The sequence below is a fragment of the Canis lupus genome, chromosome 20 (assembly GCF_003254725.2).
Source record: "Canis lupus dingo isolate Sandy chromosome 20, ASM325472v2, whole genome shotgun sequence".
In the NCBI taxonomy this organism is placed as follows: domain Eukaryota; kingdom Metazoa; phylum Chordata; class Mammalia; order Carnivora; family Canidae; genus Canis; species Canis lupus.
In genome coordinates this window covers 37,259,838-37,286,283 of record NC_064262.1, presented here as the reverse complement: position 1 = coordinate 37,286,283, position 26,446 = coordinate 37,259,838, and the positions used below count along the sequence as shown (strand labels likewise).

At 58.1% G+C, this 26,446-nt stretch overlaps 3 protein-coding genes and 1 long non-coding RNA gene across 7 annotated transcripts; 2 read left to right on the top strand and 2 right to left on the bottom strand.

The window, feature by feature from the left end:
• Positions 1-1,155: 1,155 nt before the first annotated feature.
• Positions 1,156-18,204, bottom strand: ITIH4 (inter-alpha-trypsin inhibitor heavy chain 4). 4 transcript variants are annotated; one of them, XM_025456140.3, is made up of 24 exons: positions 16,453-18,204; positions 14,985-15,145; positions 12,837-12,941; positions 12,552-12,714; positions 12,307-12,417; positions 11,863-11,976; positions 11,083-11,199; positions 10,658-10,826; positions 10,426-10,551; positions 10,059-10,240; positions 9,793-9,978; positions 7,620-7,759; positions 7,203-7,357; positions 6,670-6,696; positions 6,381-6,434; positions 6,176-6,229; positions 5,808-5,921; positions 5,164-5,310; positions 5,017-5,043; positions 4,811-4,927; positions 3,549-3,723; positions 1,735-1,889; positions 1,511-1,607; positions 1,156-1,355 (listed from the first exon to the last, which is right to left on the bottom strand). In XM_025456140.3, the coding sequence occupies exons 1-24, from the start codon at positions 16,762-16,764 to the stop codon at positions 1,286-1,288; spliced, it is 3,078 nt and encodes a 1,025-aa protein (XP_025311925.2). In that variant the 5' UTR covers positions 16,765-18,204; the 3' UTR covers positions 1,156-1,285. The 4 variants fall into 4 exon arrangements, with proteins under 4 accessions (XP_025311925.2, XP_025311927.2, XP_025311926.2 ...); XM_025456142.3 differs by having other exon boundaries at positions 5,281-5,310; XM_025456141.3 differs by lacking the exon at positions 6,176-6,229.
• On the top strand, positions 12,781-21,641 carry LOC125753117 (uncharacterized). The gene is made up of 3 exons (XR_007404165.1): positions 12,781-12,919; positions 13,069-13,650; positions 21,124-21,641. It is a non-coding gene; the product is annotated as an uncharacterized LOC125753117 (long non-coding RNA).
• MUSTN1 (musculoskeletal, embryonic nuclear protein 1) lies at positions 18,936-24,774 on the bottom strand. Its single transcript, XM_025456150.3, has 4 exons — positions 24,615-24,774; positions 20,622-20,816; positions 19,415-19,547; positions 18,936-19,237 (listed from the first exon to the last, which is right to left on the bottom strand). The coding sequence occupies exons 2-4, from the start codon at positions 20,628-20,630 to the stop codon at positions 19,131-19,133; spliced, it is 249 nt and encodes an 82-aa protein (XP_025311935.1). The 5' UTR covers positions 20,631-20,816; positions 24,615-24,774; the 3' UTR covers positions 18,936-19,130.
• On the top strand, positions 21,652-26,444 carry LOC112665901 (inter-alpha-trypsin inhibitor heavy chain H1-like). Its single transcript, XM_035703384.2, has 9 exons — positions 21,652-21,994; positions 22,079-22,093; positions 22,378-22,398; positions 22,767-22,847; positions 22,952-23,065; positions 24,059-24,260; positions 25,157-25,329; positions 25,922-26,033; positions 26,172-26,444. Exons 1-9 carry the CDS (start codon positions 21,652-21,654, stop codon positions 26,299-26,301), a joined length of 1,191 nt encoding a protein of 396 aa, XP_035559277.2. The 3' UTR covers positions 26,302-26,444.
• The last annotated feature ends 2 nt before the right edge of the window (positions 26,445-26,446 follow it).

Genomic DNA, 26,446 nt, shown 5'->3' with positions numbered 1-26,446 from the left:
GCCTTCACAGGGGACTCAGCCTGTGACCCCCGCCTGCCGACCAGGCTTGATGGAGAGGGGCAGGGCAGCGCAGTGGTCCTGTGTGTTTGGAAACCTGCTGCTAGAGATCCCTCCCGCTGGGCTCTCCTCTGCCCCTTCTAGAGTCACTCTGCAAACATTCTGTAAAGCTCTGGAGCAGAGAAAGAATGTTTTTCTCTGGTGATCAAGTTTGCTCCGTGAGAGCGAGCTGACAAGCTCATTTCTTGCCGTCTCCTGGCTTCCAGGATGCGGGGGACTCAGCTCTGTGCTGAGGCTCCTTGTCCTGCCCCGTGCCTCTGAGCTCAGTCTTCCCCTGCTTGCCTTTTCTCTTCTATCTCATTCTCTTGGTTTTTGCTTTGTTTTCTTTATGCTTTTAATTTGTAAGCCAAAGACATGTGTCATTTTTAAAATAGGTGTAGATTAACTATAAAGGGTTTTTTTTTTTTTTTTTAATATGCTTTGGCTATGCAGGAGTTGGCTGGAATCTTTGGGGTGCTTAAACCCAGGGCCCGGATGGGAGAGCAGACCCCTAGCAGCCCAGGATCTGGGAGTGCATCCATGGGCTTAGAGGCTCCTGGGGACAGACGCTGGCTTCCTTCCTGGGCCCGGGGCCTCCCCTCTGTATCTTCTGTTCCAGTACTAGCCTCTTGACAAGGCAATGAGCAGACAGGCCTGGCCCTGAGTACAGGTGTGAGAATCAAACTGTGTCATGCAAATCCCATGGCTAAGGGGCCCAGGAGCTTGCTGAGAACCTCGGGGAGTTGGCCTCTAAAGAACGTCTGCCCAGTTTGTGCCCACCTGAGGATATTTATTTCTGATAAGAACCTCGACCCAGTTCACGCTTCCTCTTTTTTTTTTTTTAAAGTCAAAACTGGTTTTCATGGACTGAGTGACCATAAAGCAGATGAAACCTTTGATGTTCTCCTGTCCTAGACCTCCAGCTGGAGGCTGGAGCAACATTTTAAATAGGTGGTTTAATCTCCCTAAATCTTAAGTTTCTCTACTTGTAAAGACTGGACTGAAAGTTCTCCACAGGTTTTATTGGTCACAGGCCCTTGAGGGGGTCACGGTGGAAGATTCTAAGATTCTAATTCTAATGTGGGATTTAGCCAGATGCAACCAGAGATGCCCACTGCCTGGGATTACAGCACCTTTCTTTATTTGTAATGAGTTAAAATATTGCTCCCTGTCCCAGCCCAGGCCCCACGGGCGGCCCTCTGGTCATAGTCATGTGGCATGGGGGGTGGGCTTAACCCCTCCCACATAACTACAGCTCCACAGACCAGCAGGAAATCTCTGTTCCTGGGGATCCTTCTTGGTAATCCAGCTTGACCAATCTGGGATGGATAGACAGACAAAAAGATAGGTGGTCAGCAAATCTCAGGTGTGATGGGAAGAGACAGAGACAGCTCGGGTTCGATACGGGGACCACAGAGAGTCTCAGGGTCCCCAGAGCCCAGCTCCCAGCCTCTCAGCCCCTGGCCAGGCTCACCTGGTGGCAGAGTAGTCACGGCCCTGAACCCTCAGTGTTCGCTTGCTGTCATCGGCCTCTGTTGGGGGCCCCCAGAGCACATCCTGGTAAAACTGGCCTGAGAGACAAAGGGCTGGTCAGCAAGGAATAAAGACGGAGGGAGCCTGGGAGACAGAGGTGAAGGGCACCGCCTGTTCGCCGGCAGAGGTGGCCTCTGAGGATGCCCAGAGCCCCGGGCAGCATACCAAGGGTCCCATTGACGTGGCTGGAGAATCGGTCGGTGTCCCGCAGAAGGAGCCGGAGCCCCTCTCCAGGGCCGTCCCAGGGTAGCAGACCAACGGTCACTTTGTCTGCGCTGCTGAGCAGCAGGAGCCCCGTCTTGTCCATGGTCATATTGAGGCTGCGGGGAAACCGAATGTCCTGTGCAGTCTGGGTGGGAGCGGGGAGGGGGGCTGCCCTCTGGGCTCGGGCCTTCCTGCTGCGGCCTCAGGCCCGATCCCCTCACTGGGAAACTGGGACGACATTAACTTAGTGAGATCTGGCGCATTCCTTGTAAAATGAGACAGTGCTTCCTTTCCCTCCCTGGTCTCCTTAGATTTGGTTTCTCCATAAATTCCTCTTATATGATTTAGGCAGTTCTCTGACACATTTACTCTGTCCCTTTTGTGTTAATGGCCAGTGTCGCTTTCTTCTGATGATTATTGTTATTTACATCTAGAAGAGCAAGTCCCTTTTCATTCTATCCTGTCCTTTTTAACTTAAGATAATCTTTGAAATTCTTACCTTTTTGGTTTTCTTAGGAATGTCAGGCTCTTTTAAGCATGTTGAATAGACCCCTGCTGTTACTCTGAGTTTTTTTTTTTTAATATTTCATTTATTTATTTGATAGAGAGAGAGACAGAGAGAGAGAGAGAGCCACCACAAGCAGGGGAAGGGCAGAGGAAGAGGGAGAAGCAGGCTCCATGCAGGGAGACTGATGCAGGACTCGATCCGGATTTTGGATCACGCCCCAGGCCAAGGTAGATGCTCAACCACTGAGCCACCCAGGTGTCCCTTTATTTTATCTTGTAGTGTTCATGTCTGGGGCACAGAAAGACTGTCATTCTTTGTGCATTTATCAGATAATAGTAAACTTTAAGAACTCTTATGAAATTGGGCGATTTTCAGGTTAAGCCCTTGGATTTTTCCAGGCATGCACTCATTTCTCAAGTGGCAACCCGTCTCTGGAGGGCAGAGGACAAGGCTCTCTGTATTCGGTGCAGGCCATGGGACTGCAGGGTGCTGCTCAAAGAGGGACAGGGTCCTCAGCCCCACTCCCAGGCCTCTTGTGACCTCTAGAGCTGGACAGTTGCCTCTGGAAGGCCCTATGGTGGGGCAGCCCCACCCAGAAAAGGTCACAGTCCTCCTGCATTACCCACCAGCTGCCCAGTGTTTGATGCCAGATGGACTTGTCGTCCCTCATCAGAGCTCATCAGAGTATGCTAAGGATGACATTCATAACCTTCCGCAGGAGGCAGTGCTCTCCAGCTTCTCATTATTGTCATTACTTCACCACATTGACAGCACTGCCCTCCACCGTGCCCAGCGGGCACCATGCTGTCTAATGGGCAAAGTACTCCCAGACCGCATCCTCTCATTGGATCTTCTGCTCAGCCCTCTGACTCAGAGCCAGGTGATTATTTCAGGTGATGAGTGAGGAAATAGGCTCAGAGGGGCTAAGCAGCCTGCCCAGGGTCACACAGGATTAGCGGGAGAGCTGGCTCTAAACCACGCTGTGCCCCACGTGGGACAGTGACCTAGGTTAGGTATGGGGACAGCCAGGTCCTAGCATAACGGCTCAGTACCCTTCCGAGCAGGAGGGTATGGTGCAGGGCTCTCTGCATCTCTGCATCTCTCTCTTCTGCAGGCGCAGCCCACTGCAGAAAACTCCTGCCCAGCCACTTCATTCCCAGGTCCGTGGCTCAGGTCACCTGTCTGCACTGTCACCAGCTAACTGATGTGGCCAGAGAGGTACCCAGCCTGGGGTGGGGGACTCAAGGGGCCCCAGACAGGGGCATACCCAGGCATCATGGAGAACAGCGTTTCCTTCCACTTGTAGGCAGAGTTTCTTCGGTTCTGAGTCACTACCACGTGCTCAGGGGAGGCGCGGACCTGCAGCTGGAGGTTCTTGAGGGTCACCTCGATCCATGAGAACTGGGCCTTCTCTGTCTCATACTGGCCGGTCACCTCAATCCCTGAGCAGGCCGGGAGCAGAGAGGTCAAAGCTGTGGTCCCAGCTGAACCGAGATCCGCCCAGACCCCTTCTCACCAGCTGACCTCTTCGGTTCCCTTTCCCCAACACTCCCTCACACTGGGAGCAGGCTCCCACGACCTCTCCCCTCCTCCCTTGGTTTCAGATGGCTGTGAAAGCGCCCCCAAATCATCAGTGATGACCGCCTTCGGATGAGCCCTCTGAAAAGGGAGATCGTGTCTGAAATCGACGAATGTGTGTAAAGCCTCTGGTGTGCTTGGCCTGATGAGGTGCTACAGCCAAGAGCAAGATGAAGAGGGGTGGTATCCCCCCTCCTCTGTGAGCAAACAGACTATGGGCCAGGCGGGATGAGTGACAGACTGTGGGGACCTGGGAGGAGCGAGGGAGCCATAGATGCTCATTGATTCTGGCTGGCTCTGCAGGTGTGTGTGAGCATCCCTGAGCGCTGTGCCTCCTTGCATCTGACCTGACGCTCAGTTCAACCAGTAAGACCTTTCTAGAGGCCGGGGGTGCAGGCTTGGCCAGCACACACCTACCTCCTCACCATTTGCCGCCTCCACACCCTCCTCCAGCACCTTCTAGGGCTCTGCTTCTGCCTTCCCCTCCTCCACCCAGTGGGTCCCTACTTGTCTGCCAAGGCCCAGTCATTCCTATATGACCCCGTGCAGCCCCTCCTGTCCCCCAGATAGCTCTTGTCTCCTCCTCTGGGTTTGCTTCCATGTCACTCTAGGCACTGACTATAAACCACTGAGCTCGCCTATGCCCAAGTCTGTCTCCCCACTCCCAAAGTATGGCAGTGCCTGGGGGCAAGTCCACGTCTGGTCACCTCAGAGTGCCCAGGCTACCCAGTCCTGCAGATGTCTCGTGCTCAGGGAGGAGTCTGCAGGGTGGATGTATGAGGGCCAGTGTCGGTGCTCAGGGGCGTGGCCATGCCAGGATCTGGGACAGGCCCGCACAGGGCAAGGTGTGTCTCCATGGGCAGATGTCCCATCATTATCTCTGGGGTAGTAAGCTGGGCATGAGTGGTGTCTGGGACTCTCTGGGGGGATGACCGGACATGCACCTCTCACCTTGGTCAGGGTCTGAGAGCAGCTTCATTGGCCCCTGAGAGTGCTTGATGTCCACACAGAGGCGGTTCACACTCTGTCCAGGCAGCATCAGAATGACCGGAGGCGCCTGGATGGGGGCTGGGACAACAGGTGTGCTTCCTAAGGCAGGTAGGGTGGGCTAGGAGGCAAGGACAAGGAGGGGGCGTTGAGGGAAGCTGGCAACTTACCTGGAGATGAGGTTACCTTGGCTCGTTCTGAAAGAAGAAGAAGTCGAGGTTAAGGGAGCCCCTTCCCCGGGGTGGGGGGGTACTGAAAGATAGAGACCCGGATGCGTGTGGCCAGGGGTCTCTCAACTTCAACACTGGGAAACCCACGTGACAAGTCTGCAGAGTTCCCCGAAGCTTTCCTCTCCCAGAGTCTCCCTGTTACAGGGTCAGAAGCTACTGCAGGGACTCTGGCCGGGGCGACATCTCTGGCTCTTAAATCCTCACCTTGAAGCACTTCACCGGGAATGGAGGGGGCTGGTGGCGCCAAAGCAGGCATTAGTGCAGGGACAGCCAGAAACAGAAAGGAAGGGGACAATGAGGATTGAGAGCAATGAGCACGCCACCCACCCAGCCCCGCAACCCCTGCCACACTAGAAGAGTCTCTGTAATGAGATTTGCAAACAAAAGCACATGCTATAAGGGAAGATGGAGGGGACACAGGGCCTTGCCTTGCTCTGCACTGTTTCTGAGTCCAGATTTGGAAATCAGAAACAGCTCAAGGGTTCACGGTTGACTTTGGAAATGGAGGAAGCCTTCCCTTTCTAGAAGGTTCCATCCTGAGCCAGCCTCCAGAGTGTAATAAATCCAATTCAGTGAAAATAAAGGCACGTTATGTCATGTCAGGCCCCACAGCGACTCTCCCTGGTTTGTGTCCAGCTGTGTGCTTTGTGCTTTACCTCTCCAACTCTATGGCCCTGTTAAATGATCATCTTGGGGAAAGTAGACCCTCAGAGGGTCAGAAAGCGGCTTACCCAACATCATGTCTGGTTCCCCAGGCGTATGGTAGAGTGGATAAAGAGGAGCATTAGGAGGTCCTCGGAGTCCGTCTCTCCATGGGTCACTAGGTATCCTCCTGGAAGGTCCAGCTTTGGAAAAGTTGACACATGCAGTCTTCTCTCAAGTAGTGTCATGGGTCCCCAAAACTGGGGTTCTGGGGCCCAGTCCAGGAGAGGGATGTGGAGAGGGCACATGGCTCCCCTCCCTACACTCATCATTCTGGGAGCCTTTCCCTCCATGGCCAGGAGAAATTCAAAGTGGGAACAATGGACCCTTCTTGAATTCCCGCACCCCCTGCCACTGGGACATAAGCCCCCACCCGCCAGCCCCCAAGTCAAAGTACCTTGTCCTCTATAGCCTCTTCTTTCAGTGAGGACAGAGTCTGCATAGATGCCTCCTAATCAGATATAACTAGACTTGAGTTCCAGCCCTGCCAACCGGGCTAGAGAACCAGGCAAATCACTCTCCCAACAATCAGGGCAGAGTCTTGTATGTGACTGGGGTTCTGTCAATCTACCCCCACCCCCATCCCTTTCCTCCTTTGTCACCTGTTTTTCTGTGCATTGTGTCTCCCACAGGAAATCTAGAGAAAGAATGATGACCTGGAAATCAGAGGAATGCGGATTTGTTTCTTGGATATACCTTTCTGGGGTCCCCAGCGGAACAGGGATTGTGTTCCTAAGCACCCAGGACAGGACCTGAGTGCAGACGATGCCCCCTCCTGGCAGCAGGGCTGGGCTGGAGAGGCCCTGGCCAGCGACTTCAGGGGCCGGTGCCTTAGGCCCTGTGTCAGCCAACCATCCCCCAGCCCAGCCTTTGAGGGAATTAGGCTCTTACTGGTATAAAAGTTCTTGTGTTTGTTTCCTGGATAAAGCAAAAAGAAAGAAAAGCAAATACACTGTTGGAGTGATTTCAATAAATGTAAAGTACTTCTATTTAACCTTGCTTCTCAGCCCCAGCACTGAATAGGTGAGGTGAACTCAGGTCAGGAGCCCTGGTCTCAGCTTCCTCATCAGTGAAATGGGATGAGTGTCCTGGGGTTCCTGGGAGATTAGGGTCCGAGTCTAGGTTGGGATATGGCCAGGGAGGGAGGGAGGCTCTGGAGAACACTGGATCAAAACTGGGTTGCCGGGATGCCTGGGTGCCTCAGTGGTTGAGCATCTGCCTTTGGCTCAGGGTGTGATCCCGAAGTCCTGGGATCGAGTCCCACATTGGGTTCCTTGCATGGAGCCTGCTTCTCCTCCCTCTACCTCTGCCTCTCTCTCTCTCTCCTGCCTCTCTCTGTGCCTCAAATGAATAAACAAAATCTTAAAAAAAAAAAAAAGAAACTGGTTTTCCCAAGAGGCTGAGGTCCTACTCTTAACACCTACTTGTTTCCACAGGCTTCTCAGCAACTTCAGACCGTTGTTCACCTTCAGGTTTGGTGACCACCATGGATGTGAGGGGAGTGACAAAACTGTAGCTGAGTGACAAGTTCAGAGCTCGTGTCTCAAGGGCCTGCTTCTCAGCACCGGACGCTGAAACCCTGTAGGTTGAAGGCATCAGAGGCTCAGCAGGTCCTCCCTGGATGCCTAGTCAGGTCCTCCCTCCCTTCCAGAACCTTCTGGAAGGTTCCCACTGGGAAAGTCTGAACCTCACACATGGTGCCAACACCCTCCTCTCTCCGTGCCTAGGAGATACCCCATGCCAGCTGCCCCCACCACCGCCCCCTCCCCAGGAAAGCTTGGGAAGGTGCTCAGGCTGTGTGTGGCTGCCCTGGCAGGCCCTCGAGGGTGTGGGCTACCCACATTTGCTCTAGCAGTTGCTGTATGGTCAGGTATGCCCAGAGTCTCTCCATGAAGCTGTGGAAGATGTACTTGGGGCTCTGGAACTCCTTCTCCTGCTCTGCAACACTGGACTCCGTTTGGAAGGTGATGTTCTGCATGTGCTGAAAAGAGGGGCCCAGCCCGGGCAGGAGTAGTGAGGGCCTGCCATTCCCGAGCGCTCCCACCGGAACTTGCTCGGACTGGGACAGCTTCCATGGGCTGGTTGCAAGGACCGCATTTCCTTGGAGTAGGCTAGGGCTGGGGAGGGAGTCTGGGGCATGAGAGGCTCAGCCACAGAGCCCCCCAAGATGGGAAGAATGTGGGATAAAAGGCAGCAAACTCTCCAAGGGCAACATGGCAGTCACAGAGCCGGGAGCTCAGGGCAGACTGGCCTTTCCAGAGAAAGGGAAATAAGAATGGGATCTGAACCCCTGGCCAGTGTAGAAACAGTAGCAGGAAGGAAGTGCAAGTGCAGTATGGAGGCAGAAAGGGGGCCCAGATGCATTCCATGCTCATCCCCAAAACAGACACCCTGGGGACAAAGAGGGAAGAGCCTCCTCCTGCAGTCAGCAGCAGAGTTAGAAGAGAACGCAGGTATCAACGGCCCTGATAGGGCTTGAGGCCCCACCCGCCCCAACCAGCTGCCCCCTGCCCAAGCCGGTGCCCTCTGCTGGGGCTGGGCTCTGTGGGATGGTGCCAAGCTCTGGGGGGACTGCTGCTTCCTTCCCCAGGGAGGCACCTTCTGGCCTCGGGCTGCCCAGCCCGCAGTCTGGGAAGTGGGGTCTGGGGACAGAGGAACCCTGCCCTCTCTCACCACCACTCCCCAGAGCAGCCGAAGACCTTATTATGGATCAGATCCCACTACCCCTGCTGGAGCCACCTCCTCTGTCTCACCCAGAGCCTGGTCTCCCAAAACTGACACATGCAGGCCACCTGCACGAATTTTGCCCTGTCCACACATACAGCTATTTGACGGTTTTCCTTAAACGAACTTTAAATAGATGAATATGATTTACTTGGCCTTGTCCCGAGCAATCATACCTGTAAAATGTTAGGTCTGGCGTTCAAGTTCTATTTTTCAGGAGACACATTAAAATAAATACACAACTACTAAAACAAAGACGTCTGTGTAAACCACCTGAGTCACCTTGAGTTCTGCACTTGGGGAACCCCTGGCCTTCAGGTTCATATTAGCAGCTAACGTGAATGGAGTGTTTACATGGGGCCAGACGTTAATCCCCACAGCAGCCTTACAAGGTGGGTAGGGTGACCTATTCTGATGTTTACACAAGAGGAGATTGAGGCACAGGGAGGTTAAGTGATCTGCCCCAGGCCTCACCTCTGGGAGGTAGCAGCTAGGCCTGAATCCAGTAGGCTGGCCACACGGCTTGCTACTTCCTCTGAGGTGGGGCCCCGCGCCCCCCAGGCCCCTCGGACTCACCCACCCGCTGTTCTTCCCACACACACTGCCTGCTGGCCGTGCAAGCCCAGAACGTTCCTCTGTCACCCCACCATCTGGCCTCTATCACCTCCTCATCATCCTTCAATCTCAGCTGGGCCTCCTCCGGGTAGCCCTCCCCGATTCCCAGACCAGGTCTGGGTTCCCAGGGCTGCCCCCCAAGTCCCCAGGCTTATCAGTCACGGCCATCACAGCCTGCAGCTCCTTGTTCGTGTGATGATTTACCCGCACGCCTCTCCTGTGAGGATCGTACCCCAGGGCCCAGAGAAGGACCTGGCACTGAGCAGGTGCCGTTTCTGTCTGTGCAATGAGAGGGCCTCCTGTGGCACAGAGGCAAGGAGGGCTGAGCAGGGACGGCGCATCACCTGGGGAGCCAGGCTCCTGCCCCGGCTGCAGGGGGCCCGAGGCAAGTTGCCTGCCCTGCCTGGGTCTCAGCCCGCTCATCTGTGAAATGGGAACAGGCCTCCCTGCCCAACCACAGCCTCGGAGGGCCAGTGTGAGGACAGGAGGGAGTGCCAGGCACTAGTGTCCTCAGGCCCAGTAACAGTGCAGACTGACGACTGTCATCTCTAAGTGGCAGGGAGCACTGTGACTTGCTTGAGGTCAACTGGAGCCCGGCAGGGCTGCGCTCTAGACCCAGCCCTCGGCCCGCCGGCCCCGGCTGCCCTTCCCCTGCAGGATGGCAGCCACCCTCACCAGCTGCCCTCTGACTTTGGCTGAGAGCACATCAGGGCTCTGGTCCCGGAGCTTCCCGACCACGACGATCTCGGAGCCTTTGAAGAGGAGCCGGAAATTGTCCTGTGAGACCTTGTCCACAGCATTGTCTGGGTACTCAAAGGTCACTGCTGTCAGCAATGGGTTGGCCACTTCCTGGTAGAAGTCCTGCAAGGTTGGGGGTGTCAGGAGCGCCGGGCGGGGTCTGCCCGCCTCACCCATGCAGCCCGCCAGGGGTGCTCTGGCACCTGGAGCTGCAGGGCAGAGTCCGAGTCCTCATAGATACGCCGAGCCAGGCCACCATTGTCCAGTGCCAGCTTTTCCAGGAAGACATAGCTGACATCGAAGCCAAAGCCCAGGCAGAAAAGGCTGTACTGACCATCTATAGCTTTCTGCACGTTCTTCTGGATCCTTGCAGGGCTGGTCTCCCCTGGACCCAGCAGTGTGGGAAGGGGAAGTGAGAAAACAGTGATTTGTTCAATGACATTTCTAGGATCTCACAGCCAGAGGGGCCTCAGATAACCACCCCCACCTCAGGTCCCATACAAGCCGGGCGAGAACCCCAGCGACCCCTCCCCGGGCGGTGTGCTCTGGGGTTGCTAGCAGTGTCCTCACCCACGGTGGGGTCACCATCGGTGAGCAGGATAATAAGGGAGACACTCCCATCTGACAGTAGCTCCTTCTGGTTGGCACTCTGCAGCAGCCGCACGGCAGTCAGCATTGCATCGTTGATGTTGGTCCCTGGCGGGGGGAGGCACATATTCTCAGGGTGGCATCCAGCCCAGCTCCCCAGGCTAGGCTCACTGCCCCGGAACCCCCCATGCTGCAGGGCTACGAAGGCACTGACCTCCATGGGCCTCAATGTTGGCAGCATATCTCTTGGCCTGGTCCACGTTCTCAGGCGAGGCTGGCACCAGCAGTGGCTTCCAGTGAGTCACATCCCCACTGAAGCTGATGAGATTGAACTGGTCGTTGGGCTTGAGGTCATCCAGGATCTTGATTAAGGCTTCTCGGGTCTGGACAGGAGGGTGGGAGACAGGGTGGGTGTGTGAATAGGGCCTCCCTGGGGCTCCTGGGACTTGGGCTGGCATTCCCGGGCTCCCATGGTCCCTGCTCTGGGGGCAGGCCCTGCCCACACTCTGACCAATCTCACTCTCTGGGTGCCCCGTCCCCAGGAAGATGGAGGAGGGAGAGTCTGCCTACTGGACCAGAGCCAATGGCGCGAGGCATGTGCGAGTTCCCAGGGCCATGCCCTTGGCTAGTGGGACTCACCTGCTGGATCTTCCTGCCACTCATGGAGCCGCTTTTGTCAATGACAAAGATCACATTCTTGGGTATCGTGGGCAGGCCCTCGGGAGCAAAGTAGTGCACAAAGTAGCCATTCTCGATCTGTGATCAGAGCAAAATAAACCCAGGTAGTAAGAGGGGCAGCCCTGCCCTGCCCCAGACCAGCCTTCTCACCCTAATCCTTGGGTTCCTCTCTTCACGCAGCCCCCTTTGACTCTGACCCACTGCTGACCTCCCCAAATCTTCACCATCTTCTACAGCTCAGTCCATCCCCTCTCTTGCCTTCCCTGCTCACGTATGACCCACTAGAACTTTACTCCACTTTACCCCTATTTGTTTTAGCATTTGAGGCAACTTACCCTAAAAAGTTCAGATGTAATAAACCTGAGATCCACCAAAAGAATAAAAACTTTAAAAACAAGGTCCATCAAAAGTGTAAAGGTAAAGCCTAATGATGCCAGAAACTTATGTGAAAGAAGCTACTGCCATTGAGCATAAAACTGAACTGTGAGCCTCCTGGCTGCCAAGACAATAAGGGAAATTGTGCAGGCATCTCTTTAGCAGAGGTGAAACTTCTGTGCCTCCAAAAGAAAATTGACTCAGGACCACTTAACAAAATTACTTGTTTTTAGTCTGTGATGCCACTGGTTCACCCTGATATATAGGGGCAGTTATTTTGCCTTTCCTTCTAGAACATGCAAGGTCAGGCCTTTGAGCACGGATGGATTTTCTGGTTGCCCCACTCTCGCCTTAGAGCCCACACACCTGAATGGAGCCTCCAGAGAGGGTCCGGTTCACGTCATAGCGGACAATGAAGTTGCCATCCAGGACTTTGTCCAGCTGTCCCGCTGTCTTTTGCGGCTTGAATTGGATGTGAGCCTGGGGAGGGATGGGCCAGAGTTGGGAGGAGCCCCATGGTCATCCTCATCCCCATCTGGGCTCAAGATGTGCAGGATCCAGCTGGCTGTCCTCCCCACCCTGGGGCCCTCCCTCAGGCTCCTGCCCATGGCCTTCTCTCCATCTCAGGCTTCACACCAGCACCCACCAGGCCTCATCCTCCAGCTCTGCCAAGTGGCAGCACGGACACAGCCCTCCAAAGTCCCTCCAGCTCAGACATTCTGCCCACAGTCCCGCTCTCTGGACAGACTCCTAAGGCTGGCCCGACAACAGGCCTCTCGGGACCACTGCCCGCCGACGGTGGCAGCCTACCTTGGTCTTGTTCTGCGAGATGGTGAGGGCATTCGCCAGTTCGCTGGTCATGAAGGTGCTCTCGGTCTTCAGAAAGCTGATGCCCTGAGGCTCGAAGATGTGAATGTCCATCTGGAGGCAAGAAGGGAGGCGCTGGGTCGGCTGGGAGCTGGGGCTGTGGGCCTCACAGGAGGCAGAGGGGGAAGGAGGGGCTGCTCCCAGCAGAGCAGGTGTCTTCCTGGAGGCCTTCCGGGAGGAGGCAGTACCTGCAGGTGCTTGACCAGCTGCTGGGGCTGGACTTTGAGCAGCAGCTCATACACTCCCAATTGCCGCTTGAGCAGCTCTTCATACACCAGCTCGAAGGTGACCTTGGCAGCTGGAGCCACGTTGACCGACACCTGGAACTGCTCCGTCTTTCTTCCAGTGGCCCTGGGGGAGGGGAGCATCAGGTCTGTCCCTCCAGGCCAGGCAGGGCATGGCCACTGGAGGCTGAAGGCAGGGCAGCCTCCGCCCCCGCAGCGGGGCTCCCTCCCACCCCATCCGTGGCTCACTTGACGAGGCCAGCACTCTCTCCCCTGGCCACAGCTGCACTGTACTGCTCCTGGGCTGCAGCCTTCTCCTTGATGTTCCCTGGGTAGGTCACACCTTCGATGATCCTGGGGCAGGAGGGAGGGCGGCAGTTGTGGAGGGCCTGATTGGGGCAGCCCACTCCAATCCCATCCCCTCCTCGGAGCCTCTCTGGACTCGCTGTGCCTCTCAACAGACTGACTCCTGTCTTTGCAGGAGCCTGTCCCCGGAAGGTACTTACTGTGGGCCAGGCTCCGTGCAGGGCCCCGGCTGAAGGCTGGTGGGCCTCTGCAAGCTACGCCAGGCTTCCCCCTACCCTGAGGCGTTGCGCAGGCTGGTAGACACCCACTCACTGGACAGACGGGGGAGGACGGCCGCAGAGGACACAGGACGGGTAAGCCCTGGCCTCCGCCCCGGCGGTCGGGCCCCGCACTCCAGCTTGCCCGCTCCGTCAGCTCGCTCCCAGAGGAACGGGTCAGTCACCAGTGCGCCCAGCCTTGTGTGCAGCTGTGTGGGGCAGGTGGAGGAGCGGGAGGGGGTGCTGGGCTCCCAGGCCAGCAGGAAACTCGGGTCTGAAAGGCTTGGATCCCTCTTCCCTGCAGCTGCCCCCTCTTCCTGCCGGCACGGCCAGGGCACTCTGCATAGAGCTTGGCCTCTGGAGGAAAAGGCTTTGGACAACTGGTGGACGGGTCTCCCGGGCTGTAGACACAATCCTAATGGCTGTTCTTTGGGGTTAGAAAGAACTGCCTGGGCTTTTCCTCTGGAAGGAAAAGAACTGCTCCAGATCCTCCTTGTGAGGTGAGTAGGGATGTCAGCGAGCATACACGCCTGTCCCACTGGAAGTGGCATGAACGAGTGAGAGTGAGCAGGGGTGGGCAGGGAGGTGCAGCCAAGGCATTAGGACCCAGTGTCTCTCCTCCTCACCTTCCTGACCTTCCTGGTCATAATTGAACTCTGGGCCAGAGATGGGGCTCCTCCTCCCAGACGCTCAGCTGGGGCGCCCTGCCAGGTCAGAGAGCAGAGCACCGTGCCCCCCACTTCCCTATCTCCCTCAACAACACCATCTGGACCCAGAGAGGGGTGCTGGCCCTGGGCTCTCAGCATTCGCATTGTGCCTGGAACCTGGCCACCTACTGGCCTTGGCACCCATGTGGGAGGCTGGGTATACCCTGCAGTGCTCACACTGCAAGTTGGGCAGCACAGGCCCTGGCTGCAGGGTTAGGAGAAGCAGGGAATGCTGAAGGGGGTGGTAGGAAGTGAGGAAGGAGCCAACCACAAGGACCCAGGCCCCACTGCACTTTTTCAGAGGTCTCAGGGTAGTTTAGGGACCCCAGCTGAGAGAAGCTTGCTTTCTGCCCCTCTATTGAGTTGCTGGGATCGGTGTCTCTCTGGCCGGCACTCTATCCCCACCTTTCCTGTGGGGCCAGGGACAGATGGAGAGGGTTTTCATGCATCTGGCAAACATTACAAAACAGCCCAGGAAGGGTGGGGGAGGACAAGGTGAGGATCAGCAGTGAGCCACAGAGTCAAACAGAAATCCCAGGGGCCTCCCAGTGCAGCCTCTGACCCAGAGCAGAAACACCCTCTGCAGCGTCCCAGGTAAGAGGGAGGGGACTAGCCTGGCTTAGAACTTCCTGTGACAAGGAGATCCCCCTCCTTGAGGCATTGCTCCATTGTGGGGCAGCCCGGGAGTCAGGAAGGCTTCTGTATTCTGAGCTGGCTCTGCCTTTGTGACTCCCTCCTGCCTGCGTCTGGCTTCAGGATGCCCCAGCTCTATACTCTTCAGAAGCAAAGATACCAAGATGCTGTGCTTCTCCATCTGTCAACCGGGCAGCATTTGGTGATGGTGGATAGAGGGATGGATGGCAGGAGGCATGAATGGAAGGAGGGAGGGAGGGATGAAGGGAAGGGTGGAGGGGTGGGACATCTCTGAGAACACATGAAGTTCATGGGTGAAGCCTCTGGTTCCTTGTACTGTCTACAGGCACAGCACACACACCTAAGGCATCCATCCCTGCACACTTTACATCAGGAAGAGGGCTCCTCTTCCTGGCAGGATGTCTCCAGGGAGGATGGTGCCATGGTGCTGGGCTGGAGGAGGGCAACAGGAGAGAGGGCAGGAAGGCACCTACATGGAGAAGTTGGTGATGAAGGCTCTCTTGGGCAGCTCCACCTGGAAGGTGGCCTCCTGCACAGTTTCGGCCCTGTTGACCACCCTGCTGGTGACGACTGTGTGGGCAAATCTGGACGAGACCTTGGAGTCCACGGTGAAGCTGTAGATGCTGATGTCATTCTGGACCGTGAAGGGGGAGGGGATGGGGTTGTTTCAATGCCACCTCAGCGTGAGACAGCGCTCTTTCAGAGGGGGCCCTGCCCTTGGCCCCTGACCCCAACTGAACCAATGACCAGGCCAAACCCAGTGAGGTGTTTCACATGTGAACACTCGTCTCACAGCAGAGGGCGCTGTGAGTGCTGCTTCCCCCGCTTCGGGGGCCAGGCCGTGGCTCTGCAGCCTGAGCCCTGTGTCCGCGAGGCGACTCTCACGTTCTCCTCGGGCGGGGGGCCCTGGAGGGGTCAGACAGCTTCACATTTGATCTTAGCTCTGCCCCGTGCAAGAGGAGTGAACACGTTCTGTGATTTCTGGTGACCTTGGCCTCCATGGAAACTGGGACTTGCCCCTCTCCCACCAGGTGCTTCCAGGAACTGTGAAACTTGCAGGCGACGAGGCCCCGTCTCATAACTGCCTTCCTCTTTGCCCCCCTTGGCCCCACAGCCGTGGCCCCTCCCTGGCCCCACGCCCTCTTCCTGTAGGCCTGCGGTCCCCCCAGGAAGGACGTGTGCACCCAGGCAGCCTTGCACACCTGCTGCCTGCACATGGTATGTCCAGCTGCACACGCAGCTTAGCACCGAGGCGTGGGACGGGCCGGGTGGCCTGTGGCCTGTCTCTGCTTGGTGTCAGACACTGTATTAAGTTCTCTCTAGATATTACAGGTTTGATCTTCACAAAAAAGCTCTTCAGAGCTTTTTACCATTTTACAGATGAGGAAGCAGACACAGAGAGTGTAAATAATTCCCCGGAGGCCACTGGGCCAGGAGAGGTAGAGCTGGGCTCATGAAGCCCATTCTCTCCCACCCCACCCACCACCGGCTCCCAGCAGCAACTGGCTGAGCTGCACTCCCAACACCCAACCCCCCACCCTGTAAAATGGAAATAAGGTGGGATCCCTGGGTGGCTCAGTGGTTTAGCGCCGCCTTCAGGGTATGATCCTGGAGACCAGGGATCGAATCCCATATCGGGCTCCCTGCATGGAGCCTGCTTCTCCCTCTGCCTGTCTCTCTCTCTCTCTCTCTCTCTCTCTCTGTGTGTGTGTCTCTCATGAGTGAATAAATAAAATCTTAAAAAAAAAAAAGATAAAAGGTCTCCCTTCTATCAAGTGGGAGAGTAGCCATACAGCCCCAGGCTAGGGCCTGGTACGGTCGGCACCGCTTCTTTGCACACACACTGATCCACGCTCACTTGTCTGCACACTTGCACACAGAGGACCTTCTTGTGAATCAGCTCACACCACTCCCGCTCAGGCACCCGTGGACACCCGTTACCTTTTGGGCAGTGGTCGCGTGGAGGACAGCCAGCAGCGAGAGTAGGACCAGCGTGATGCCACAGGTGCAGCCAAGGCCCGAAGCCTTCATCTTGGCCCCAGGGGCTAGCAGGTTGCTTCTGAACTTCAGAGGAAGTGGGGAATGAATTAGTACATGCTTGCTGTCCCACCCCTCTGGGGGCGGTTTCTGGGAAATCGGGATCTCCAAGCCAAAAACTGCAGTGGCCTCAGATAAGCAAACTGTGAATGTCCCGTGGACCTTGGCTGGGGACAGGAACATGTACTGAGTCAGGCTCAGATGGGAATTGGGCATGGCACCCTTTCTGAAAGGTCCAGAATCATCCCAGGCTGCTACCACCCCTTGTACCAGCCATTCCGCCAGCAGGCTCCCTGGGTCTGGGAGCCACAACAGTGAAGCAGCCTGGCCCAGCCTGGGAGAAACAGGGATGGCTCAAAACGGGGGACTGGGTTAGGGGGTAGGGGGTGGGCTAGGCAGTGGCTTCTAGGAGGAAAGTGGCCTGGATGCCAGCCTAGTGTGGCTGGGCAGTGGGGGCCCTAGAAGAACTGGGTGGCCACTGGGGTAGATCTGCTGGGGCCAGGGCAGGACGGAGACCCCTTCTCTGTCCTTGGGTCAGGTTGCTGTTGGACCCCATTCATCTAGCTGGGGCTCTTGGTTCACTTCCAAGGTCCCTAGAACAAGACTCGCACTTTGGCAAGACAATCTGAGAGCCATAAAGATGTTGGCATCTTGTGGCCTGTGGAGGTCTCCCCCGGGGAATGTATTGAGAGGAGAGCAGGGAACAGAACCCGGAAGGTGGTGGTTCAGTGTGGTGGTGTGCGAGCTCGGGGCGGGGGGGCGGGGTGCATAATGGGGTCAGCCAGGCAGAGGGAGCCCCTGAGTCATGGCTTGCGTGAGAAGGCCGGGCCTTTGGCTGGCCAAGGCAGTGCCACTGTCCTGAGCCCAGACCCTTGAGAGTGCCCCGGAGGGCCTAGGGTAGGATTACCAGTAACTTTTTTCAATTATCCTTTAATAAAGTTGCAATACTGCTTTTATAACAAATAGCAATGAAGTGAATACATTTTGAGGGATTCGGACGCAGCTGGTGCTTGTGTCCCTGGCGGCTCTGGGGAAGCCCAGCTCCCGAGTCTGGCCATGGATGGGGTGGGGTTGCTGCAGGAGTGTGGCCAGGTGCCAAACCCTGGGTCAAAGGAGGAAGATGTCTTGGCGACACTGGTTGGCATGGGGTGGGGTGCAGCCGCCATTTGGGGGGCCCACACAAGGTTCTGAGGCAGTGACTGGCCCCCAGGGGTCTCCTCCATCAGACCCGCAGCATCCAGCCCTGAGTAAAGGGCGTAGAGTCCCTGGAGCTGTCTCTGGCTGCCCATAAATGTTCCCCTTTCTTGGCACGACTACAGCCAGAAGCACCTGTATGCACGTCTGTGCTGCCTGCCGTGTGGCTCTGAGTATGTTTGGGATAATACGGGCTTCACACCTCCTCAGTGGTCTGAGAAAGGAGCTTCCCCGAGGAGCACAGTGAGCAGGCCCAGCCCTGTCCCATACAAGGCCTGCTCCACAGAGCAGAGAGCACAGGTCCAGTCTAGAAACAGCTATACCGGGAGGACAGGCTGGCTGAGGACGTGGGAAAGGCTCTGAGCAGCCAGCCCGACCTGCCCAGGGGACCGCCCGGCTTCCCTGCAGGCTGCAGCCCGAGTCAAGTGCCTCAAGCCCGGGCCCTGCTGGTCCCGCCCCGGACAGCCTGTGGTTTTGCCATGATGGGGGGATAGGCCTCTGCAGCCCCCCTGGATATGACCACTCCATGCACACAAGGGACCCTGAGGTCTGGGGAGGGAAACACTGCTCGTGAGCAGAGGACTTGGGAGCTCCCAGGATGCAGGCAGAGCTGTGAGAGTGGCTAGGAGGCTCGCCCTGAGTCTGGGAGAAGAGCAGCTAAGGAGGTGGACCACCACTGGCCAGAGAGCGGCCTCGGCCTGGCTTTGCTTTGGGGGGGGGTGTGAGCTGGCAAGGAGGGAGTGCAAACAGGGTGCAGGGGCGGGGGGGGGGGCTTTGAGGCCCCTGGTCCTGCAGAGCCTTGGAGTCCTTGGAAGCATCTCAGTGGTTTCTGTGGAGATCAGGGGGATGGGTGAGCCTTGGGCCCCCCACTTGCTTCACTCTGAGCAGTGTTACTGTGGGCTGTCTAATGCAACAGGCCCCAGCTCTAGTCCCTTGTCAGACAGAAGGGGAAACTGAGGCCCAGAAAAGGAAAGACTGGTTTGAAGTCACACAGAAGTTCAACACCAGGTCTCCATGTCCCAGGCTCTTTCTGGCATGTGGCAGCAGCCATAACAGCACCTGCCTTATCTACCCTGGGACCTCCCAAAAGCCTGCCAAGGGCACAGAACACGCCCCATGCCCTACCCCAGCTGCTCCTCCCCTACACTTAGTGGCTATGGCCGGTGACCAACCAACACCCTCCAAACGCTGGAGCCACTTGGGTGTCCTCTTTATTGCTGTTCTCCAGGTGCTGGCGTAGAGTCCCTGGGCCGAGGGCCCCGGGCTGTGAGGGGCAGGTGGCAGTCCCACAGACAGTAGACGAGAAGGTGCATTCTGGCATAAAAAGTTTTGGGGAAAGGATCCTGCGTCTGGGAGTTGACAGCGGTGAGGGGAATGGCATGTACTTCTTAGCCAAAGACACTCTTGGCAGGTCCAGCTTTGGGCTTCTCAAAGACAGTCTCCGAGCCGGTCCGGCTGCCGCTGAACACTGACGGGGCGGTGGAGCCGGCTAGTTCTGTGGGGAGGACACAGAGATGTGGGCATGGGGTCTCCTTTTACCGGGGGAGGGGGTGTCCCCTGAGCTCAGGAGCTCTGGATTCTCAGGGAATGACCTCGGACCCTTTGCCCTGTCGCCCACCCCCAATGACACCCATCCACACCCTCCACCCCCACCACCCAGGGGGATACTCACCACACTCCCGCATGACCTGGTAGGTCTTGGACTTGATCTCCTGGTTCTTGGCTAGGTTCCCACGGGCCCCCTTCAGATCTTCCTCCTTCACAGGGGGGCGCTTCTTCTTGATGGGGGCATCCGGAGCACCAGCCTTGGAGAGCCCAGAGCTTCATCTTACAACCCCAGGCCTTGAGGCTCAAAGCCCCTTCCCACCTCTGTGCCTTGGCCCTGAGATCCCTCTTCACCAGTCACTGAACTCAAGTCAGTTTAAGGCCCCACTCCTCTTCCAGGAAATTTTCCCAAACGTATTCCATCCACCACCTGCAAGTCTCTCTGTCCTTCTCCCACAAACTGGGAACTTGGGGAGTGTGGCTGCTGTGGCCTCACACTGTTAGCCTGCCTGGCCAGGCTCAGGCCTGGGCACAAAGGGCAAAGGGGAGAGGGACTGGTTTGAGGTGGAGTTTTAAGGGCTGAATTCCAAGACCTGCTCGCTGGGTGGCAAGGGGTCCCTTAGGGATTGCCTTTCTCTCCCCCATATTGCCAGTGTTTACCTTGTGTGTTTTGGGGAGGCAATAGGGTAGAGCTAGATGCCCGTGAAGTCAGCCCCACCCACGGAGCAGGCAGCAAGGAGAACCCTCCACTTAGCATGCTGGTCGCTCTGTCCCTCCAGTACTAGGCATACGCAGGCTCAGCGCTTATCCAACCCATCACCCCCAGGCGCCCACGAGTCTGAGGCCTCATTTCTTCCTAAGCCCTGGGGACAGGTGCAGGGAATCCCTGGTCCCCGAGCCTGGGCTGGGCTGCTGGGGCAACACACTACACACTGTACACGGAGACCTATCCTGCTGGGGAGACACCCGAGCAGAGCTGCGTACCTACAGACCCAGCCTCACATGGATGTGTACATACACACACACGGTTACACATGGAGCTACATGCAGTCAGCTTCCTCACACACACAAGCATACACAGAGATTCAAAGTATCATACATGTTGTCTCTACCCTACTGGCAAACCGGACGATACCACCAAACCCAAGATAAATAGGGATTTGTCAGCAAGCTGGGGCCCAGGCTTGCCCTCCCTGGGCCCTGGCCTTTCAGGGGCTGCAGACACTCCTCTTTACACCTGGAGTTCAGCTCAGGACACAACTGTCAAGAGAGGACAGCGTCCAGGTTTCCAGCCCCACCCTGGCACCCACCCAGCCTGCGCTGGACCCTCCTACCTGCGACATGGTGGGTGCTGTACGAGAGCTGTTTGAAGGTGCTCCTCTGGCAGGCAGAAGCCAGTGGAAGGGATCAGAGCAGCGCCGGCCCTCCGGGGCTTATATGGTCCACTTGCCGGTCCGGAAAGCCACTCCCCTCCTTGACGGGCTTCCTGATGATTCAGGTCCGTACTGCCTGTAGCTTCAGAGTTTATTCTTAGAGATGAGAGGGCTGGCTAAGCGCTGCTGCCTGGGGATGGCAGACCGCCGGGGGGACCCTGTGCCCTTGGGAACAGCTGCTCTATGCAGGCAGGAGGTGCCGAGCCTGGCAGCGAGCAAGGGGTGTGTTGATGAATGCGGATCTTGGAACGAGTGTGGCAGCCTGAGCTGTCCACCTGGGATAGTCCATCCCGATGTAGTGGGTGTCCCCGAGGGAAGTGAGGGCCCTGAGCCAGGCTGGGCCATTCTGAGCTTGTTTTCCACTCTCTTCTATCCGCCACCCCCACCCTCCCGCCCCCCTCAGATTCCAGAGGAAAGAGACTTTCCATCTCTGCACAGCAGCAGGGCAGGAGCTTCCTGCGTCTGAATCTCAGAAGCATTTGCTCACAGGGAGCACAGCCCCCCACAGTTCATAGGTGAGCACCCGTCCCGAGGGACAGCCGGACAGCTGCTCCATCTGTGTGTGCTCTTGTGTCTGACCACAGTCTGGCTCGCAGTGCAAGTTTAGCAAGGGACAAAGAGGCAGAGGGTCAAGTGCCCAGGAAGGGCCAGGGAGGGCGCAGAGTCTGGCTGGCTGAAGGCACCCACAGGTACCAGGCCTGAGGTTGCCGAAAGAGGGTGAGTGACATCTGAGCCCATTCTAGCCACTGAGCTGTGGAGAGAGCGAAGGGTCCAAGGTTTCCCCTGGAGGTCACTTTGCTCTCTGCTACCTACTAATATCCATCCTTGAAGGGGAGACCATCGGGGTGCCTGGCAGCGCTCTCCACCTGCAGTGGGTGTGGGGAGTGGATGGGGGGGTGTCAGCCACCCCTAAGTTCTTTGTCAGTTTGTGATGGAGATTATTTTTATCCTTGGAGGCTGCAAGCAGACGGAACCCCACCAGGCACTGACATTCGGTGATCCCCAAGGCCACCCCACAGGTGCCCGCCGAGGGAGGGAGCGAACAAGCGAGCGAGCGGGCCAGGAGGCCAGGCTGCCGTGGGCTGGCCGCGGGGCTTGGAGCCGGTGCACGTCTCTCAGGACGAAGCTGGAGGGGAAGGAGAAGGCCGACGCGGCGGCCAAGGCGCTGCAGATGTCGCTGGCTTACCAGTTCGTGACCCCGCTGACCTCCATGACCATCAGGGGCGTGGCGGACGAGGACGGCCTGGAGCCCGTCGTGGACAAGCCCCCCGAGGGTAGGGCTCGGCCGGGCGCGCGCGGGAGGCTCTGGGGGCCCCAGTCCTCCGGGCCTTTAACTCTTCCCTTTCTCTCCCTTCCAGATGCCCTGCCCTTGGGTGAGTTTTTAAACCGGGCTGGTCTTCGGGAGGGGCTCCTGGGGCCCTGCAGGCAGCTCGGCCCCCAACCTCGCCGCTGCCCCGGGAGCCGGGAGCCGGGAGCCCTCACGCAGCTTCGTGCGCGCCTCCGGGAGCCTGCGTCTGCGCGGCCGGGCCGGGTGCCCAGGGGAGGGTCGGCGAGGCCGCGGCGGCTCCGGGCCCAGGGTGCCTCGGGGAGCGGGGAGCGAGGCCCGGGCCTGCAGGGCGTGGTGGGGGTGACGCTGGCCCACGCGTGTCCTCCGCAGAGATGGTGGGACACAGAAAGAGTAAGTGGCAGCGCCCCACCGCCACGCGTCTCTACCTCTCCCGGCGCCCCTGGGGCGGCCCGTTCAGCCCTGAGCCGCCGCGTTGGCCTGAGGACGAAACGACGGACAGCAGGAGGCTCGCTCACCGCCTCCCCCCCGGGACCCTCGCGACAGCCCCCTGACCCGGCCTGGGTCCCCTTATGCCACCAGCTCCGCCAGGGCCCCACGGAGGGGACAGACGGGGGGGCTGGCTCACCGGCAGGCATCAGGGGCTCGGGGCCCTCCTGCTCTGGGGCTTCAGGCCTGCCGCCTGGGGGGGCTGGGAAAAGGAGCCCGCAGCCCCAGGGAAGTGGGGTACCATCCTCCTAAGTGCCATTCCCTCCCGCCAGCGTTCAAGCTGCCGGCTTCACAGCCTTCCCCGACTGGACCCAGTGCCGACATCCAGCAGTTGCCAAACCAAGTGACCGGAGGCGAGTTCTGGGGAGGGCGTGAGGGACACCCCTGCCCTGCTCCTGGCCGGGCCCAGCCCACCTGCCCGATGCCCAATCTAACGGACTCCATGCTATGCCCCCAGTGGACACGGACCCCCACTTCCTCATCCACGTGCCCCAGAAGGAGGATACCCTGTGCTTCAATATCAATGAGGAGCCCGGTGTGATCCTCAGCCTGGTGCAGGACCCGGACACAGGTACTCGTGACCTCACGGCCTCTGCCAGACAGGGTGGGGCTGCACTCCTGCGCCCTCGCTGGTAGCCACCGACACGACAGTGTCCATGGCCTCCACTTCCCACAGCCTGGGCCCCGGTCACCTGGCTGAGCTCAACCCTCCTCCTTCTCTCCCATCGACCTGCCTGGGCCCTAGATGGCACCTGCTCTTGGACGTGTGACCCCTGCAGGCACCCAGGACCCTGTGCTCAGAAGGGCCCATGCTCGGTTTAATGCTCTGCTCTAGTTGTCTTGAAGTTCTTAACAGATTTTGAGCGAAGTCCCCTCACTTTCATTTTGTACCGAGTTCTGCAAATTCTGGAGGAATCCTGCCCTGCCTTCCCCCTCAGCTTGGCTGAGGGAGCCCGAGTCCCTCCTCCAGCAGTGCTCCCTGTCCGACTGTCTGTGGGCCACTCTCTCCCTGCCTCCCTCCCAGTCCGATCAGGCGGTCTGCAAGGATTTGTTGAGCACCTCCTAGGGGCTACAGGTGCAGTAGGGACTGAGCCAAAGTCCCTGTGCTCCTGCAGTTTGGCCAAGGGAGACAGACAGGCAAACAAATTCTCAGATGACCATTTGAGAGCATGAGACATGCCGTGTTGGGATAGTGAAGGCAAGAAGGGGGCTGAGGGCTGCTCAGTTGGGAGGAGGCCTCTGTGCCCTGCTCCTGGGTCAGGGATCAGGGCGACAGAGAAGGAGCACGCCCAAGTCCTATCCTCGGGGAGACAAGACCCCTGCCCTGGGGGCCCAGAAGCAAGGGCTAAGCAGTAGGTAGTTAGCCCTGTAGGAGTGGGGAGGGAGAAGTGCTGTGTGGCCTCCACTCATGCTGAAGGCCCCCTGGCGAGGGGGGAGCCTCAAAGCCAGTGTGGAGTGTGGGTGTCTCCCAGGAGGGGGGCACGGCATGAGCAAAGGCAGGCTGGCAGGCACGTAGCGAGAGCTGGCCCCTCCCTGACCCGGATGGCCCCTCACCCTCCTGCAGGCTTCTCTGTGAATGGGCAGCTCATCGGCAACAGAGCTGGGAGCCCTGGGCAGCACCAGGGCACGTACTTTGGGCGGCTGGGGATTGTGAACCCCACGACAGGCTTTCAGCTGGAGGTGACCCCTCACAACATTACGCTGAACCCTGACTCGGGTGGACCCGTGTTCTCCTGGAAGGACCAGGCTTCACTGCGGCAGCATGAGTAACCAGGCTGGGGCCTGAGCCTGGTGGGGGGGGAAGGCGGGGGGAGGCAGGTGGGGGGAAGGCCTGGGGAGGGATAAGGCAGGAAGCCCCAGAGCCAGCTCAGCTGCCTGAGCTTGCCGGGCCCTCGTCCCCTGAGCTACGTCAGTGAATGTCATCCGTGTGGCCTCCGTGTGGGCTGGGCAGACCTGTTGGGCCCTTGGACCACCCCACCCGTTTCCCTCCGCTCCTGGACCCTCGCTCCAGGCCGGGCTGCCTGCGTGCCCTTGCCCAGCGGTCCATTTTCATCACCACCAAACAAAGCCAACCCACGTCCGGGGCCCAGCGCCAAGGCCACCTATTCCCTGAAACCCACCTCATCTCTTTTCCGCTGGACTCGAGCTCTCTGGGCTTCTCTTTCAGCACTTATCTTAGCACAGCTTGTGCTTTTGTTTGTTCCTTCCTCCACTCGCTCATTCTCCAAACTCTGCCAAGTACCAGAGCTGATGCTGGGCAGCAGAGCTTTAGGAAGGAGAGAGCAGAGTCCAGTGTGGAGGACACAGATGATGAGTGGCAGTCAGAGAACACGGACTTTGATATTAGAGAAGCTGGAGTCCAAGTCCTGCCTTTACTGCTTAGCAACTGTGTGGCCTGGACCTGGGCAAGTCCCTGACCCTCTCTGAGCTTCACAGGATCAGAGTGAGAACAAATGATGCAGTTTGTATGGAGGGCTTGGCACAGTGCCCAGCACATTGTAAGCCCCCCCCCCCCCCATAGCAGCATGTAGCAGGCAACAGCCCTCCATCTGGGAGCGGGGGCGTGGTGCTCATGACAGCTGGATCCAAGAGGAGCAGGGCAGCTGCACGGAGAGGCGTGTGGTGTAGCTGCACCTGCCCTCACGGCCACCTTGCCCTGCAGGGTGGTAGTGACCATCAACAGGAAGAGGAACCTGGTGGTGGCTGTGGAAGATGGGGGCACGTTTGAGGTTGTCCTGCACCGGGTGTGGAAGGGCAGTGCCGTCCACCAGGACTTCTTGGGCTTCTACGTGCTGGATAGTCACCGGATGTCGGCTCGGACACACGGGCTGCTAGGTAACCAGCTGGGCAGGCAGAGGTAGTGGGGTGCACTGTGGCAGCCAGGGGGCTCACCATGGCTCAGACTTGCAGCTGGTCACCAGGGCAGGCCCTTCTCCAACTCGGCCATCCAGGCTCAGAGCTCCAAACAAGGCTGGTCCTGCTCAGGGTCTCGTCCCTCAGAAAGGCTGTGATCAAACACAAGGTGAAACTTCACCTTAAGTGGGCCTGGGGGCGAGCAGGGAGAGGTCCGATTAGCAGCAAGGTCCAAACAGACCAGATCCCCGAGGCCTCCTGGGTGGGGTGACTCACTGGCCCACTGCTTCTCCTGGTGGCCTTCCTGTAGCACTTGCTGTCTGGGGGCACCTACCCCTAGGACTCTCTCCCCAGCCAGGTTCTTGCCGAATTAGTCCAAGAAGGTGGGAGGTATAACCGGCTGCCAATAAATCTGCTTTCAATGCCAAAGGGGTGGCTTCCGATGCCAAACCGTATCAGATACAGTCCCGCCCTTAAAAAGACAAGCATTCAGGCCAGTCTGTGACCCCCCAGTGAGCACCTGCTGAGCCCCGGGCCTCCCAGGATAACTGCTGCTTCCAATGTGCCCTTCCAGGACAGTTCTTCCACCCCATTGATTATACAGTCTCTGACCCCCACCCGGGCTCCGACCCCACAAAGACAGATGCCACGATGCTGGTAAAGAGCCACCAACTGACGGTCACCAGGTAGGTGGCTGCTCTCCCAGTATGTCTGCCCTTGGCATTCCCGTCATTGGTCGGGGCCTTCCTCCAGGTGTCACAGGGGTGGAGTGGGCTTCCTCTGGGGGGTCCCGAAGGTAACCCCAGCTTTCTGTATCTCCCCAGGGGCTTGCAGAAAGACTACAGCAAGAACCCCCGGCACGGGGCTGAGGTGACATGCTGGTTCGTCCACAACAATGGGGCGGGGCTGATCGACGGCGTTTACACTGACTACATCGTCCCTGACATCTTCTGAGCCCCCTCGCCGGCACAGCTGTCCTTTCTCGGGACCGTGGCAGAGGACAGCATCCTGACCGGCTCCCGGTGCCACACCTCTCTGGTCAAGCTGATCCATGTGTCAAAGGCCCCATGACTTCCATTAAAGGGAGGCTGAGTCTAGC